Consider the following 16,636-nt stretch of genomic DNA (forward strand, 5'->3'; position numbering starts at 1 on the left):
ATGCAGCGCTACAGGCTTGGGGAAGAGTGGCTGGAAAGCTGCCAGGCAGAAAATGACCTGGGGGTGCTGGTTGACAGCTGGCTGAATTTGAGCTGGCAATGTGCCCAGGTGGCCAAGAAGGCCAACAGCATCCTGGCCTGTATCAGAAATAGTGTGGCCAGCAGGAGCAGGGAAGTGATTGTTCTCCTGTACTCGGCACTGGTGAGGCTGCACCTTGAGTGCATTGTTCAGTTTTGGGTCCCTCACTACAGGAAAGATTGAGGTGCTGGAGTGTGTCCAGAGAAGGGCAACCAATTTGGTGAGGGACCTGGACCATAAGTCTTATGAGGAGCAGCTGAGGGAGCTGAGGCTGATTAGTCTAGAGAAGAGGAGGCTGAGGGGAGACCTTATAGCTCTCTACAACTACCCGAAGGGGGGGTTGTAGTGAGGTGGGTGCTGGTCTCTTCTGTCAGGTGGCTGGAGATAGGACGAGAGGAAATGGCCTCAAGTTGGGGCAAGGGAGATTTAGGTTAGATATTAGGACAATTTTTTTTTTACTGAGAGGGTTGTCAGACATTGGAATAGGCTGCCCAGGGAAGTGGTTGAGTCACCACCCCTGGAGGTATTCAAAAAGCGCATAGACGGGGTACTCCAGAATATGGTTTAGTGGGCATGGTTGATGGTTGGACTCGATGATCTTGAAGGTCTTTTCCAACCTAAATGATTCTATGATTCTAAATAGCTCACCCTTATGTTGCCAGTCCAGGTCCACCTGAGCCACTTCAATCTTGGAGGCCTGATCCACCTGCTGGTTGTTTTGATGTTCTTCAGTGGCCTGACTCTTGGGTACGTGAGCATCTACATGACGTACTTTTACAACCAGATTCTCTAGCCAGGATGCAATATCTTGCCACGGTATGGCAGCCCAAATGGGTCTACTTCTGTGCTGCCAGTTACTCTGCTTCCATTGCTGTAGCCACCCCCACAGGGCATTTGCCACCATCCATGAGTCAGTATAGAGATAGAGCACTGGCCACTTCTCCCTTTCAGCAGTGTCTAATGGTAGCTGGATGGCTTTCACCTCTGCAAACTGACTTGATTCACCTTCTCCCTCAGCAGTTTCTGCAACTTGTCGTGTAGGACTCCATACAGCAGCTTTCCACCTTCGATGCTTTCCCACAATGCGACAGGACCCATCAGTGAACAGGGCATATCGCCTCTCATTTTCTGCTAGTTTATCATACAGCAGGGCTTCTTCAGCCCATGCCACCTCCTCCTCTGGTGACATTCCAAAATCTTTGCCTTCTGGCCAGTCCGTGATCACTTCCAAAATTCCTGGGCGACTGGGGTTTCCTATGCGAGCCCGTTGTGTGATCAGTGCGGCCCACTTACTCCATGTGGCATCAGTCGCATGATGTGTAGAGGAGACCCTCCCTTTGAACATCCAGCCCAGCACTGGCAGCAGGGGTGCTAAGAGGAGCTGTGTTTCAGTACCAACCACTTCTGAGGCAGCTCAAACTCCTTCATATGCTGCATATATCTCTTTTTCAGTTGGAGTATAGCGAGCCTCAGATCCTCTGTATCCCCAAATCCAAAACCCCAGGGATTGGCCTCAGGTCTCCCCAGGTGCTTTCTGCCAGAGGCTCCAGGTAGGGCCATTCTCCCTGTGTGCGGCATAGAACACATTTTTAACATCTTGTCCTGTCCGGACTGGTCCAAGGGCTACTGCATGAACAATCTCCTGTTTAATTTGTTCAAAGGCTTGTTGTTGTTCAGGGCCCCATTTAAAATCATTCTTCCTGGTCACTTGATAGAGCGGGCTTACAATCAGACTCTAATTTGGAATATGCATTCTCCAAAAACCCATGACATGTAAGAAGGCCTGTGTTTCCTTTTTATTAGTCGGGGGAGACATAGCTGATATTTTGTTAATCACGTCCATTGGGATCTGATGACGCCCTTCTTGCCATTTTATTCCTAAAAACTGGATCTCCTGTGCAGGTCCCTTCACCTTTCTTTTGTGGCAAAACGGGCTTTCAGAAGGATTTGGATTATTTTCTTCCCTTTCTCAAAGACTTCTTCTGCCATGTTGCCCCATACGATGATGTCATCAATGTATTGCAGGTGTTCTGGAGCTTCACCTTTTTCCAGTGCAGTCTGGACTAGTCCATGGCAAATGGTGGGGCTGAGTTTCCACCCCTGGGGCAATCAATTCCAGGTGTACTGGACACCCCTCCATGTAAAAGCAAACTGTGACTGGCACTCTGCTGCCAGAGGGATTGAGAAAAACGCATTAGCAATGTCAATTGTGGCATACCACTTGGCTGCCTTTGACTCTAGCTCGTATTGAAGTTCTAGCATATCTGGAACGGCAGCACTCAGCGGTGGCGTGACTTCACTCAGGCCACGATAGTCTACTGTTAGTCTCCACTCCCCATTAGACTTTCGCACTGGCCATATGGGACTATTAAAGGGTGAGCGAGTTTTGCTGATTGCTCCTTGGCTCTCCAGTTGGCAAATCAACTTGTGAATGGGAATCAGGGAGTCTCGGTTGGTGTGATATTGCGGCCGTTGCACCATTGTGGTAGCAATTGGCATTTGTTGTTCTTCAACCCTCAGCAACCCCACAATTCAAGGGTCTTGAGAGAGTCCAGTCGGGGTAGACAGCTGTTTAATTCCCTCCATCTCCAAGGCAGCTATACCAAAAGCCCATCGATACCCCATTGGGTCCTTAAAATACCCTCTCCTGAGATAGTCTATGCCAAGGATACACAGAGCCTCTGGACCAGTCACAATGGGGTGTTTCTGCCATTCATTCCCAGTTAGGCTTACTTCAGCTTCCTATACGGTTAACTCTTGGGATCCCCCTGTCACACCAGAAATACAGATGGGTTCTGCCCCTTTATAACTTGATGGCATTAGAGTGCACTGTGCACTGGTGTCTACTAGAGCCTTACACTCCTGTGGGTCTGATGTGCCAGGCCATCAAATCCACACCATCGAGTAGACCCAGTTGTCCCTTTCCTCCACCTGGTTGGAGGCAGGGCCCCTGTAATCCTGGTCAGAGTATCCAGTACTCACTTCTCGTAAAATTGACTCAGAAGTCCCTTCAAGACGATCAGAAATAAGATGAGCCCTTCTACTCTGTTTGGAAACTGGAGTGGCATTTTTCCTGGTAGAATCCCCTTTCGTGGAGGTTTTTCCTTCACAACTCACATACCCGTGCATCTAGGACCGAGGTAGGTTTTCTATCCCATTTCCTCATGTCCTCTCCATGATCGCATAGGTAAAACCACAGGGCACCTCGCAGTGTATACCTTCTATATTGTCTCTCTTGGGCAGAGGAACACTCTATTCGTAATAGCTGAGACATTGGTCCTTACAGGTGGGGAGTAGGACATATCCTCTTTGAGTTGCTGGACATCTTTTCGCATATCCCGCAGCTCGCTCAAGGATAGGGATTGGGTGATTACCTCTGGTTCTGTCTCTTCCTCCTGTTCCCATGATGGCCCTGGTTCATCTTCATCTTTCGCTAAGCGAACTGATTTTTTTGTATATTTCTTGTGTATGGGGGCAACTGATACTGGTGCGGGTTGGTCCGGTGGTTGAGTTGCAGTACCACTTGCTGAGGTTTGAGTAGCCGCAGTGCCTGTTGCTGGGGCTGGAGGTGCTGCAGTGTTCGTTGCTGGGGTTTGGGTAGCTGCAGTTCTTGTTGCCAGGGTTGGAGGGGCTGCATTGCCTGTCGTCGGGGTTTGGGTAGCCATGGTGCCTGTTGTTTTGTTCTTAGATCCAGAGACCTTCTCTTCCCCTTGAGGGTACTGAGTGGTGTTGAACAGGGCTCGATAGGCATGGGCCAGGCCCCAGCACATTGCAGTGATTTGTATCTCTCTGGAGTTGCAAGGGTGACAGCATACCTTTTCCAAATATTAGTTCTTCCGGGTTCTGCACTTGTTCAAGGGTGAAGTTCCAAAACATGGGAGGTGCCCACTGTCCTAGGTACTTGCCCATACTACCCCACACACCCTGCCACTCATAATTATCCAGCCTTGGGGCAGGTCTCTGGGTGATCTTCTTAAATAGTTGTTTAACCCTAAGCAAGACCTGAACTACATTCAGAAACATGCTACTTCCTAGCAGTAGGACCATGCTGGTTTCAACATCCCAAGGGTATTAAAATTTTTCAGAATTCTCAAACGCCCTTGTAACTAGACTGGAGGAGAAGGGAAAGGGGAAGAAAGGTGTCTCGCCCATAGATTGGCTCTCCGAGGAGGAAAGGTAAATGGTGTAACTATTAATAGTTTCCCACAGATCGCTCCCGAAGTATAGAGGTGATGACAATGCTGAGTGCAAACACTGGATTAGTCCCACAACCGATAACTTTATCATACCATAAGCCAGTATTACACAGTACATCAAAGCAAAAACCTTAATCCACCTCCCACGGATGACAAGCAGCAGAACAGGGACTATATATACAGCAAGTGAGGTGATACATAACAGAACTCTAAAAATGAGTGTCACAACTCTAAGAGCTCATAAATCAACATAGTGACCAGTGACTCTTAGACCAATATAATGAATGCTTGTAACAAATTTGTTTTAACAAACTCTGGTCAGGCCTGTGCCGTGATTGAGAGACGGGACACAGCTTGATGCAAGCAAAATGTCGATTTTATTATGATACTTCACATACATTTATACTAGTTCAAGCTAGCGTGTTCTAAGCTGATTGGTTTAAATTCTACATTAAGCATTCACAGATTGGCTAATGCTAAAGGCATTTTTCTAAACACTTCTTCTATCTACAGCAATCTATCTTGACCAAGGACAACAGTTCCTCCTTTACAGGGTGATTGTTTTACAGCCTCACCAGCCCACAAGGGCAATAATTCCTCTTTTTCAGGGTAATTGTTTTACAGCCTCACCAGCCCACAATCCTTGTATAAACATAAAGACAGCACTCTGTCTCTTCTAAACAAAGTTCTTATCTTACCCTTCCCAGGGCCTGTGGCTGACAAGTTCCAGCACACCTCCCTCTAGTAATTTAGCAGTGCTGGGGGTTTTGCTGAGACCAGCCAAATCCTGTCCCACAGGCCTGTTGTTATCTCAACCCTTTGAGCCCCATGTTGGGTGCCAAAATGGACTGTCATGGATTTAACTCCAGTCAGCAATTAAGCACCATGCATCTGCTCGCTCACTTCCCCCCCTCCCAGTGGGATGGGGGAGAAAATCGGGAAAATAAGTAAAACTTGTGGGTTGAGATAAGAATGATTTAATAGAACAGAAAAGAAGAAACTAATAATGATAACACTAATAAAATGACAGCAGTGTCATAAAAGAATTGGAATGTACAAATGATGCACAGTGCAATTGCTCACCACCCACTAATTGACACCCAGCTAGTCCCTGAGCCGCGATTCCCCACCCCCACTCCCCAGTTCCTATACTAGATGTGACGTCACATGGTATGGAATACCCCGTTGGCCATTTTGGGTCAGCTGCCCTGGCTGTGTCTTATGCCAACTTCTTGTGCCCCTCCAGCCTTCTTGCTGGCTGGGCATGAGAAGCTGAAAAATCCTTGACTTGAGACTAAACATTACTTAGCAACAACTGAAAACATCAGTGTGTTATCAACATTCTTCTCATACCTAGCTCAAAAACATAGCACTGTACCAGCTACTAGGAAGACAATTAACTATCCCAGCTGAAACTGGGACACCTCTAATGGTCTCAAGCCTGCTCATTAATTTTTTTAAACAGTCAGTATGGACTTTCCCTATCAGTCAGAGCTAGATGAGGCAGGCATAAGTAAATATGGCAAACATCCAGCAACATGTGAAGGAATGCAGCTGTGATCTGTGTCACAGAGAATACTGCTGCTTTTCTCATCTCCCATAAAGCTGACGAAGTGGTGGCAGGGCTTAGGGGTTGAGGCTCTTTGATCATTTTAGTTGTTCTTCTCCATATTTCCCCAGTCTCACTCTGTCCTTTGAGGTGTTCAGGCCAGAACTGTGAATATAGTTGATGCCCATTTTTATTGTTGGCTTTTTTGGCTGCTTTAGTGCATTGAGCTGGTTGCAGAAACTGTCAAGATCTAACATTACTGTCAGTACAGCCTAAGCCAAAACCTCTTACTTTATACTGGAGAGTAAAAATGTGCTAAGACAAATCTATGAGTACCTCTAAAGGTGGCTCTGAGAAGATACAGTGTAGATAGTAGCTGGAACAAAAAAAAATATATTTTTTTCAACAAGGTATATAACAGGATGTGCTCCTTGGGAGCACTAGCTACTATACATAATGTTTGTTTTCATTCAGATTGAATTCATCCATGTCTGAGCCTTCTGTTGATACATGGAGAGAAAAAAGCACTTAACAGGTCTGATTCTTTGAGCCTCTACTGGCTTATCTCTGCTGATAAAGGGATGTTAGAGGGACTTTGAATACAACAGCACTGTAAACACTTAAAACAAAGTGGCATGGCAGCTGGTGAGCACACTATTCCACAGAATGGGGTGGGAGGGATGTAAGAAATCAGAAGGTAGGCTTGAAATCCCCACTCTTCATGCAAACAACTTGCATGAAACAACATGATAGAACAACCTTGCCTGAGGGAGAAGCAGATCCATTACAATATTGCAGAGGGTCGGTCAGTATCCAGTCCAGTGCAGTTCATATTTGATGCTGAGGATGTTTTCAGTCACGTGGTTGAACTTTTTTGTGGTTTTGGTCCTGTCCTGTTACTGTACCTTGTTCACCTTGCTTACCCACAGCAGCAGGGTTTGAGTTGGAGGAGACTGTCCAGCTCTTAAGGTATCAGCAGGGATGGAGCTGATCTAATGTGCTGGTAGGGAACGAAGAGTGCAGAGAGCCTCACCTCTAATAGACAGTTGCCTTGGTGTATTTAAGTAGCTTTGCACTGACTTTGGAGTCTGGGGGCACCACAGGGCTTCTCCTCACTTTGTTGATGGAAGTGTAGTAGAGCAGATGCTAAATCCAGACATGAATTCCTGTCTTCAGCCTTCCCTAGGCTTTGCTTGCTCTACAGTAAAGCTGCTGCAATGATGCTGGAGCTGACATGCTGGCTTTACAGCATGTTTGCTGAGAATCAAAGGCTTTTAAATGAATTCTTGAGATGAAGTAGAAGACAGTCTCTCTTCTGCCCGTCATTCCAGTCTGACCAGACAGTTTTTTCCAGAGCTGCTGTTCTTTTTCCTACTGAATTATATAACCTGGAAAGTAAATTGTATATGACTCTCCTGATAACTGTGCTGAACAGTCTGGCCAGACAGAAGCATTTAGTTTCAAAACCTTTCAAGAAACTCTGTATCCAAATGACCAAGCATTTCCTGGAATTGTATCCCAGATATATGATCTGGTAGATGTACTCAGCATGTGCTGCTCTGAATGTGCCCCTAAATCAATGCAAGTACAGCTGGGGCTGTAGTCTCCTTTAATCAAGTTCTGCAAAGCAGTTGTGTGATGGGTTGACCCTGGCTGGACACCAAGTGCCCACCAAATCTGTTCTATCACTCCCCCTCCTCAGCTGGACAGGGGAGAGAAAATATAGCAAAGAGCTTGTGGGTCAAAATAAGGACAGGAGAGATCATTCACCAATTACCATCACAGGCAAAACAGACTCAGCTTGGGGAAAATTAACTCAATTTATTACCAATCAACCAGAGTAGGGTAATGAGATATAAACCCAAATTTCAGAATACCTTCCCTCCACCCCTCCCTTCTTCCCAGGCACAGCTTCACTCCCGGGTTCTCTACCAAACTCCCCCAGCGGTACAGGGGGATGGGGTTTACAGTCATCACACATTATTTTCTGCCGCTTCATCCTCCTCAGGGGGAGGGCTCATCACACTCTTCCCCTGCTCCAGCGTGGGGTCACACCCACGGGAGACAGTCCTCCACGAACTTCTCCAACGTGGGGCCTTCCCACAGGCTGCAGTTCTTCATGAACTGCTCTAGCATGGGTCCCTTCCACGGTGTGCAATCCTTCAGGAGCACACTGCTCCAGCGTGGGTCCCCCATGGGGTCACAAGTCCTGCCAGAAAACCTGCTCCGTGGGCTCCTCTCCACAGATCTGAAGGTCCTGCCAGGAGCCTGCTCCAGTATGGGGTTCCCACGGGGTCACAGCCTCCTTTGGGAACCCACCTGCTCTGGTGTGGGGTCCTCCACAGGCTGCAGGTGGATATCTGCTCCACCATGGACCTCCCTGGACTGCAGGGGGACAGCCTGCCTCACCAGGGTCTTCACCATGGGCTGCAGGGGAATCTCCGCTCCGGCGCCTGGAGCATCTCCTCCCCCTCTTTCTTCACTGACCTTGGTGTCCGCAGGCTTGTTTCTCTTACATGTTCTCACTCCTCTCTCCGGCTGCCGTTTTTCCGTCTGTCCTAACTTTTTTTTCCCTTCTTAAAAATGTTATCACAGAGGCGTTACCACTATCACTGATTGGCTCTGCCTTGGCTGGTGGTGGGTCCATCTTAGAGCCAGCTGGTATGGGCTCTCTCGAACACAGGGGAAGCTTCCAGCAGCTTCTTACAGAAGCCACCCCTGTAACCCCCCCTGCTACCAAAACCTTGCCATACAAAGCCAATACAAGTTACTATGTACTGCTGTATGTCAAGACAAGTCTCTTGTTCTTCCCTTCCATTTAAATCGAAAGCTGTTGCCAGCAAGACCATCTCAGACACATGAAGCTATTGCAGTGGTAGCTACAGCCAGGTGGCTGGGTACATAGAACTGCCTCATGGGACTTGCTGTTGATTTTTGTGCTGGTTGTGGCAGTGTGTAGAGCAGTGAAGGGCTGAATCTCTGAAGTGCAAAGGGTTGTAGGAAATGCAGGAGAAGGGACTGGGTGAGGGAGGTGGTGTTTGCCCCTGGTAAATGCCAGCAGAGCAGGGCAGCTAGCAGTTCTGTGCTGCTGCAATAGAAATCCAGGAAGGCTGTCTGTCTGCTGGGGGTTATGTGACTGGCTCATGCTGGCTTTGCTGAGTACTAGCAGCTGAATCCTGCTGGGCCCTTGGCAGCTTGCCTGGGTATTGAAAAACATCTGCACTGTTTTCTTGCTGTGCTTGAGTGCTGCTACAGCAGCCTTAGTGGTGCATGGGTTGAGGAGCGTCCTGGTCACAGCTCCAACCTCTTAACACCCAGTGGGACAGGGAAGGCAGTGCAGCCTTATCTGATGGCCTTGGGTGGTAGTGGCCTTCCCTACATGGGGTAGGCAAAGAGCCTGGCTTTCTGCTGGGAGGCCAAATGTCATGAGGAACAGGCTCACCAAGCAGCTTTCCAACCCTGCACCATCCATGAGTGGTGTGGACAAGCTGAATTCTGGTCTAATGCAAGCTTTGCCTGCTGCCCCATCACAAGCGTGTGCACAGATGTGATAGTCTGTCATCAGATTAGGTCTTTGAGGTTTGTATTGTGTCATCTTCCCTATGCTGATGGCCAGGGTCTGAAGTTCATAAATATCTGTTCTCACTTCAACTATTATCCTTAGCTATCCTTAATTATCCTTAACTAAGTTTTGACTTTAAACAAGTTTCTGATGCATCACCTAATGAAGTTGTCAGCATCCAGAATCTATGTATGTGTTAACTCTGATTCTGCTGTTGTGGTTACCTTTTTCAGGACTATCTTACTGAGTGTAATTTCTTTGCTTAATGAGCCCAACACATTCTCTCCTGCCAACGTGGATGCGTCAGTCATGTTCAGGAAATGGAGGGACAGTAAAGGGAAAGACAAGGAGTATGCTGAAATCATAAGGTAAGCTTTGCCATGTGTGATGGTGTGCTACTGGCCTCCTGCTTTGAATCCTATGAAACAGGCTGCTTGCAGAATTTGCTGAAACCAGCTTCTTGCTGTGGTTGCTCCTTTGGAAATGAATTTTACTGTCTTATTCCAAGTCCACGCTTCTGGTTCCTCTAGGATTTTCAGCACACAGAAATGGTGCAAACTTCTGGAGCAGGAGGACTGGGCTGATCTGTCTTTAAGTTGTTCTTTTTTAGACTAATCTGGCATGATGCTCTGAAAAACCTATTGGCTGCTAGTAAATACTAGTCAAAGTCCCTGCTTGCCTTTGAGCACTGCCTGTGTTGCTTGGGATGTGATTCAAACTGACTGCATCCTACTAATTCTGTGCTTAATGCACTCATGAATCATAATTTTGCCCCTCCAATTCAAAGGAATATCAGTGGGGTTTGGCAAGTGCTTGTAAAGCTGGGTTTGATTAGCTGGAAGCAGTCTTGACTGTCCTTTGCTGAGAAGTTCATGGTTCATCAGGTGCTGTAGGGAGATGATGTAAATTTGAGCTGGGGTTGCTGTAGAGTGGCAGGTGGGCAGCCCATACTGCAGTGGGACCACTGTCATGCTTGCCTGGGGCAAGACCACATCTGCATTGATTCTGCTAGCTGGGTGTGAAGGATATACCCCTGGTTGGAGCTACGCAGGGCAGTCAGTCACTGGCCTGAGTTGTGCAAAGAGCCTTGCTGGGAGGTTATCTTAATCCCTTCCGGCTCCATTGGCTTCAGTGGAGCTGGATGTACTCCATAAATAAGAGTATGGCAGACTGACAAGCAGGTGGGTGTGGGTGAAGGGACAGGCTGCCATCTGTTCCTCTCCCTGCTGGGGGGCAACACAGGCCAGCAACAGTTCGCAGCCTGAGTGCTGCCAGGAGGCAGCAGCCAGAGCCTGTCCTGGGGTGATAGGAAACACTTGTCTTCTGCCATCCCCAGGCAGTGCCAGAGTTATGGCTGCATCTTGGGGTGCAGCCACATGCTCAGACTGTTCTTACCCTCCAGTGGGAGCTGAGAGCTGCCAAGTGCTTGTGGGAATTGCAGTTTTGAGCATGCTGGGGTAGAGTCATCAGTGGTAGAGGGTGACTGTGGATGGCATCTCTGAACCTACCTCAATAAGTCATAATAAGTCATCTTAGGAAATCCCTGAACATCCCTTCTGTAACAAATGTAATTAAATTTGATCTGAGCTCTGGCAGGTCTCTAATGTGGAGTCCTGTAGAATAACTGATTTCATATGTCGCCGAGAGCGTGTGTGCTGCAAATGCCCTTGGAGTGCTCCCAAGCCTGGGGCTGCAGGAACTAAATCTGTTTCTAGTGCTGCTTGTGGTGCTTCAGCCAAACATCAGCTCTCCTGACTCTGAGCTGCCAGGAGGGGTGGAGTTGGCTGGGAGGTGGGGAGTTGAGCCATGCTGCTGCCAACACATGACCCTGCTCACATTGCTGTGTCATTCTCCCTGCAGGAAACAGGTTTTGGCTACCAAAACTGAGGCAGAGAAGGATGGCGTGAAGGTCCCCACTACGCTGGCAGAGTACTGCATCAAAACTAAAGTGCCTTCCAATGACAACAGTTCAGATTTGCTTTATGACGACTTGTATGATGACGACATTGATGATGAAGATGAAGAGGAGGAGGATGCCGACTGTTATGATGATGATGATTCTGGCAATGAGGAGTCGTGACCTGTTCCCTCTATGCCACTGTACTGCCCTGCCGACTCAGGCCAGAAGGGAGCAGCGGTAACCTAGCAGCAGTTTGGCAAAAAAGTGTGTGTGTGGGGGGGGGGGATCAAAAAAACTTTGTCTCCTGTTGTATGGATCTGTTTGCTCCTTTTTTATGGACCTCTTAGAGACCCTCCACAGAATGTTTGAATTCTTGCATTCTTAACCCTTTCATCACTGTATTATTTCTTTTTTTAAAAAGAAACTCCCTTTTTCACTTCTCTACAAAATGCTCACAGTAAAGCAGGTTTGCTCATGTTTAGATTCTTGAATTAAGTACAGTCTTTCATTGAGATGTTTAATGTATTTAAAGCTGGAACAAACCCATTGGAAGCTGGGTTTTCGGGAACTCAAGTGCTGCTGTTACTGGGAAGAAAAAAAAAATCCACACAAAGCAAGTTGCCAAGGTTTAGCTGCTCCATTTACAATAATAGCGTGTGTACGTTCATTTAGCCTTGTGGTGGTGGCTTTCCTTTATAAGGTGTGGGGCAGAGAGTGTAAAGCTACTGTGTGTTGAGCTTGATGGGATGTTACTGAAAGGTACAGTATTCCTTTACAGCCTGCTCAAGTTAGGAAATAGCTGGCCCCTGGAGCCCTGGAGGGCACAATTAGCTTTGTCTCTGAAAAAGGCTTGTGATATGAACCCTAAAATAAACACTTAACACTTCACATCTGTACAACTGAGCCCTGGGTTGCTTTTTTTTTTTTTTTTTTTTTTTTCAGACTAGGTTGGGGTTGAAAAAGTTCAGTTTAGCCATGCTGCTGAGATCTGCCAGCTGCCCCTCTCCAGAGGGAGGGAAACAGACATGCAGCCCACTGCCCAGTGAGCAACTGTTCATCCTGAACTTTTTTTGGCAGTGGGAGAGACAGATAGATAGCCTCCTGCCCCAGTGCTTGCTAGCAGCTCTTGCTTCCTGCAGCCCAAATCCAGTGCTGGCCTGAGCCTTCTTTCTGTTGCTTATGTAGGTCATTTGTTGGCAAATGCAGCTCTGCTGCAGTCCTGGGGGCTGTGTGGGGTCATCAGCAGTCAAAGCTCCCTTTGGTGCCTGCCTGGGGTGGCCAGGCTGTACCTGTGCCTGCAGTGGCTGCTGGGGCACAGGGCAGAGGGAATGGATGTGTGCTGGGCTTTCCCCTGCCTGGCTGGCTGGGGCATAGGTGACCATGTGCAGCCCCACAGCAGAGGGATACACAGTGCTTTCAGGCTGGAAGAGGTGGCCAGCAGCAGGGTTTGACAGACTGCTTAGCAGCATGCTTCAGCTAGTGCACTGAGCTAGGCCTCCTGCATGTTTTTTGGAGCTCTTGGCAGAGCTTAGGGCCATCCCTCGTGGGGCAGGGGGGATCCTGCATGCTTGTGTCTGCAGAACCCTCTTCCTCAGTCCCTCAGCACCCTCACCCTGTTGCAGTGTGCTCTCCTTGTTCGGCTGTGGTGCAGTGGCCTGAATTCACCTTTTGTATAATCCCTTGATCAGCAGCCAGCCCTGTCCTCTTGCTCTTAGCCCTGGCACCTCCTGCTTGGGTGAGACCCTCCATTCCCACAGGTACAGAGGCAATTACCCTGATAAGAGCTGCAGGCTTGGGCATTTGTTTATGCCTCCCTTTTGTATATCTCAGGGTTTTCAATGGTATATCACCAGCTGTGGTCCCTTGATGGGTGCTTTGTTGGGAGTAAACCTTGTTCTGTGATTAGCTTGGGGGCTATGTCCCAGGGTGAGGAGCAGGATGAGAGTGAGCAAGCTCAAAGTGTGCTGCCTGGAGGAAGAGGAGAGGAAGGCAGCCTGTGGGGAGGGGAGGAAGGCTGGTGGGGCTCTGAAATGATCAAGGCAGGTGTGTTTTCAAAATATTGCTTTGCTGGGATTTGCTGCAGCAGGGACAGTCCCTGCTCCTCTGCCCCAGGATGTGCTGGTGGTGCATCCCTCTGCCCCCCGCAGAGTAAAGGCAGCCCAAGTGGTGATACTGTGTCCCTCAGTGCTCCCTGTGACAGTCTGCCCTCCTGCTTGCATGTTACCTGGGGAGGCAGCTGGCCCCTTCTTGAAGTGTCCCACATGGGCTGCTTCAGCTCGTCCTTCCAGCAAGGACTGACTCAGCCCCTGGTGCTTTTTGGAGCTGGCAGCGGGGCTCCCCTGCATCTTGTGATGGTGTGGGGCACTCCCCAGCTTTGCTCCAGCCCTGTGAGGGCAGTGCCAGCGTTGGCAAATTTGGCCCCTGGCACTCCTGGCTGCAAGACTGATCTCAGGGCGACACTGGGACAGACACACCAACCTCCAGCTTTTGGGGGGCTGTTGGGGAGTGAAGGAGCAGAGTATGGCAATGCTGGCTGTGCTGATGACTTGGTTTGAAATGATACTGCATCTTTCAGGATTTCCCTTGTACTTTTGACTGTCTTCGCTGCATATTCTCCAGTGACTTGTATTTTCAAGCTTGGTGTTGCAAGATGCATTATCATGACTCTTGTGTTACTTTTTTTTTAAAGACAAAAAACAACCTATTTTGAGAGTTCCTACATTAGCCAGACTAATTTTTCTTCCCCGCTGTCCTCTGCAGTGTCACTGCTTGTTGACTTGCTGGTTTCCTTTTTTGAGATACAAACTAAAATATGAGGAGGTTTTAGTTTTTGGGTTTTTGGGGTTTTTTTGTTGTTGTTGTTTTTTGGTGTTTTTTTTTAAACTATTTAAGAAATTGTGGAAAAAATTTTACCTGATCTGTGTATTCTGGTTTTTTTCTTAACCTTTTTCTTCTGTCTTGGCCAATATAGTAGCATTTACATTTGCAATGACATGCCCCTTCAAATGCAGTTTTCAACCATTCTGAAGCCAGCAGGGTACACTAGATTTCTTAGTAGTTTTCTTAGCTGAAATCCCAGATGTCTTCCTTTTTTTTTTCTTCAGTATAATTTACCAGAAAGAATTGATGCATTTTTTTTGTGTTGTCTTCCCCTTCAGTAGTTATATTTTGTCTTTTCTGCACATCTGTCTACTAATAAAAATGTGAAATGAAAATATCCCTGTACTGTTATTTCCCTGTTAATTGAGCTGGTTTATTTGCATGGGTTACTTAAAGGTTTGAATAACAGCTATTTACAAGTTCAGTGCTGCTCCAGTATCAATGCCTATACATAAATATCTGTAAGGTTACTGGACAATAAAGCTGCTGGTTGACAGCTGTCTGCCTGAACTGATTTAGAAAAGTACTTTGGCACAAGGCCATGGCCTTTGCTGTTATATTTAGTCTTTCTAAATCAGCAAAGGGGTGTGACAAGTGGGAAGATGGTTCATGGTGTCATATGACTGCAGCAGGGATGCAGGACTTGGGGTAAAGCTGCTGCTGCCATGGGGCTGGGGTGCTGCTGGTGGTTGGCTCCCTGGCAGGGCAGGAGCACAGCACTCCTGAAATGGTCAGGCAGTGGGGGAAGCTTGCTTGCTTGCTGGAGCAAGGGCCTTTGATGTCATGCAGAAGACTGGCAGAGGAATTGAGGTAATCACTGCCAATCACTTGTTCAGGGTGCTTGCCCTGCCTAGCCCATTCCCTGCAATAGTGGAGAAGTTTGTTTTTGCAACATCTTGCTGCTGCAGTCAAGCTAAAATTAGCAGGACAAGTGTACAGGAGTTGCATTTGCTGTGCTGTGAACAATGCCAAGTGCAGCACCTGCTGAGTCAAATGTGGTTGTGGCCTGAGTGCTTTGGCTTCACAGCTGTGCTGGAGGAATGGTGATGGCATTTCAGAGCTGCATTCCCAGATGACTCTCCATATTGGGGAATGGGACTGAGAGATGGTGTCATCTGGGCCTTCTGAGATCAGGCTTGCTTGTATCTCCTGCCTGGCTCCTACAGCACTGGGCTGCCCAGAGCTGCCACTACCTTCTTCATCCAGCAGGTGTGGTACCAAAGGCAGGACAACCTCTCCAGCCTGACCTGCGCACTGGGTAAACCTGGCTGCCACTTGTGCAGGGGTTTGTTTTTTTTCCCATGGCTTTTTTTTTGATGGCTGAGTGCAGCTGAGCAGCCTTGGCTCTAACATCAGACTGTGGAACAGGGGATTAGAGAGGAAATTGCTGCAAAAGAGCCCTGCTGGAACCAACAGTGTAAGGACATGGGAAAACATCCTGTTTCATCTTACCTGGGGAGGAGGGGAGACTGCATGTGGCTGACTGCACAGTGCTGCCTGCAGGCAGGACCACAGAGCAGTTGGGAAGGTGCTAGAGTTGCCTTTGCTGCTTCATGCTGGGGAAGAAGAGGGTGCCAGATGGCAACACAGCCCATCACCTCCAGGCCTGGAAGCACTGCCCTTCCATGCCCACAGCCAGGGCTGAGGATAGAAGGTGTGTAGCTGGGGACAGTGAAGAAGCACTGGCTGAAGTCCTTGCAAGGGAGTCTCCTTTGCAGCTGCCCTGCAACAAACCTAAGGCTCAGGGGGCTGCTGTGCACTGGCACCAACTCTCATCTATTGCCTTTTGCCTCTTCCAACTGCTTCTGTACCCTGACACACAAGCAAGGACTGACCTACACCTGGGGGGGCAGCAGTGGATTGCTATAACCAAGAAACCAAGTGTGTAAGTATGGCTTTGGAGGAGTTTGTTTTTCAAAGAATAGCTCTTGTGAGGCAGCAGCTCTGACTGTGGGTAAATGAAGTGCTGTTGCTGTAAGCCCTGTGGGCTCAGGTGCTGGTGCAGCCCTTGTACAAGCTGGCAGTAAGTCCCCAGCCTGCAGGAACATTTTTGCCCTCCTTGACATTCAGGGCAGTGGGACAGCAGCTGTCAAAGGGCTTACAGCAGCTGCTGAACTTTGACCATTAGCAAAGCTTGAGCTGTGGCAGAGGAATGCCAGTGCAGTTCATGTTGTGCTGCTCACAGGTAGGGGGAGGGCTGGGTGACACACTGACTTCCAAGCCAACTGGGTCCCACAGGCTCTAAGAACAAAAAATGGTTCAAACAGATTTATTTTTTTCTTGTGGGTCTTGAAACAGAAGGGGGAAGTGCAAAAAAGCCCCTCACCTGCTGTGTGGACACATACAGCTTCATATTTACTTACCTCCTTTGCTGTGAGATACCAGGATGTTCAGGAGGATGAGCCTGGGGCAGGAGCCATCCCTCAGGAGCCCTCACCACTGACCTTCCTCCTGGTGGAGGCCATGGACCT

The 16,636-nt window shown here is 48.3% G+C and overlaps 2 protein-coding genes across 4 annotated transcripts in view; both read left to right on the forward strand.

Annotated features, from left to right (window-relative positions):
- Positions 1-14,502, forward strand: part of LOC126035375 (ubiquitin-conjugating enzyme E2 R2-like) — a 96,869-nt gene extending 82,367 nt beyond the window's left edge. For both annotated transcript variants that reach the window (XM_049793913.1, XM_049793914.1), the window contains exons 4-5: positions 9,619-9,753; positions 11,246-14,502. In XM_049793913.1, coding sequence (XP_049649870.1) covers positions 9,619-9,753; positions 11,246-11,465 — 355 coding nt within the window. In that variant the 3' untranslated portion in view covers positions 11,466-14,502. The remainder of the gene's footprint in view (positions 1-9,618; positions 9,754-11,245) is intronic.
- LOC126035259 (uncharacterized) overlaps positions 1-16,636 on the forward strand; it is a 393,856-nt gene that overhangs the window by 122,372 nt on the left and 254,848 nt on the right. The window lies entirely within an intron of this gene.

The sequence above is a fragment of the Accipiter gentilis genome, chromosome W, assembly GCF_929443795.1.
Source record: "Accipiter gentilis chromosome W, bAccGen1.1, whole genome shotgun sequence".
In the NCBI taxonomy this organism is placed as follows: Eukaryota; Metazoa; Chordata; class Aves; order Accipitriformes; family Accipitridae; genus Astur; species Astur gentilis.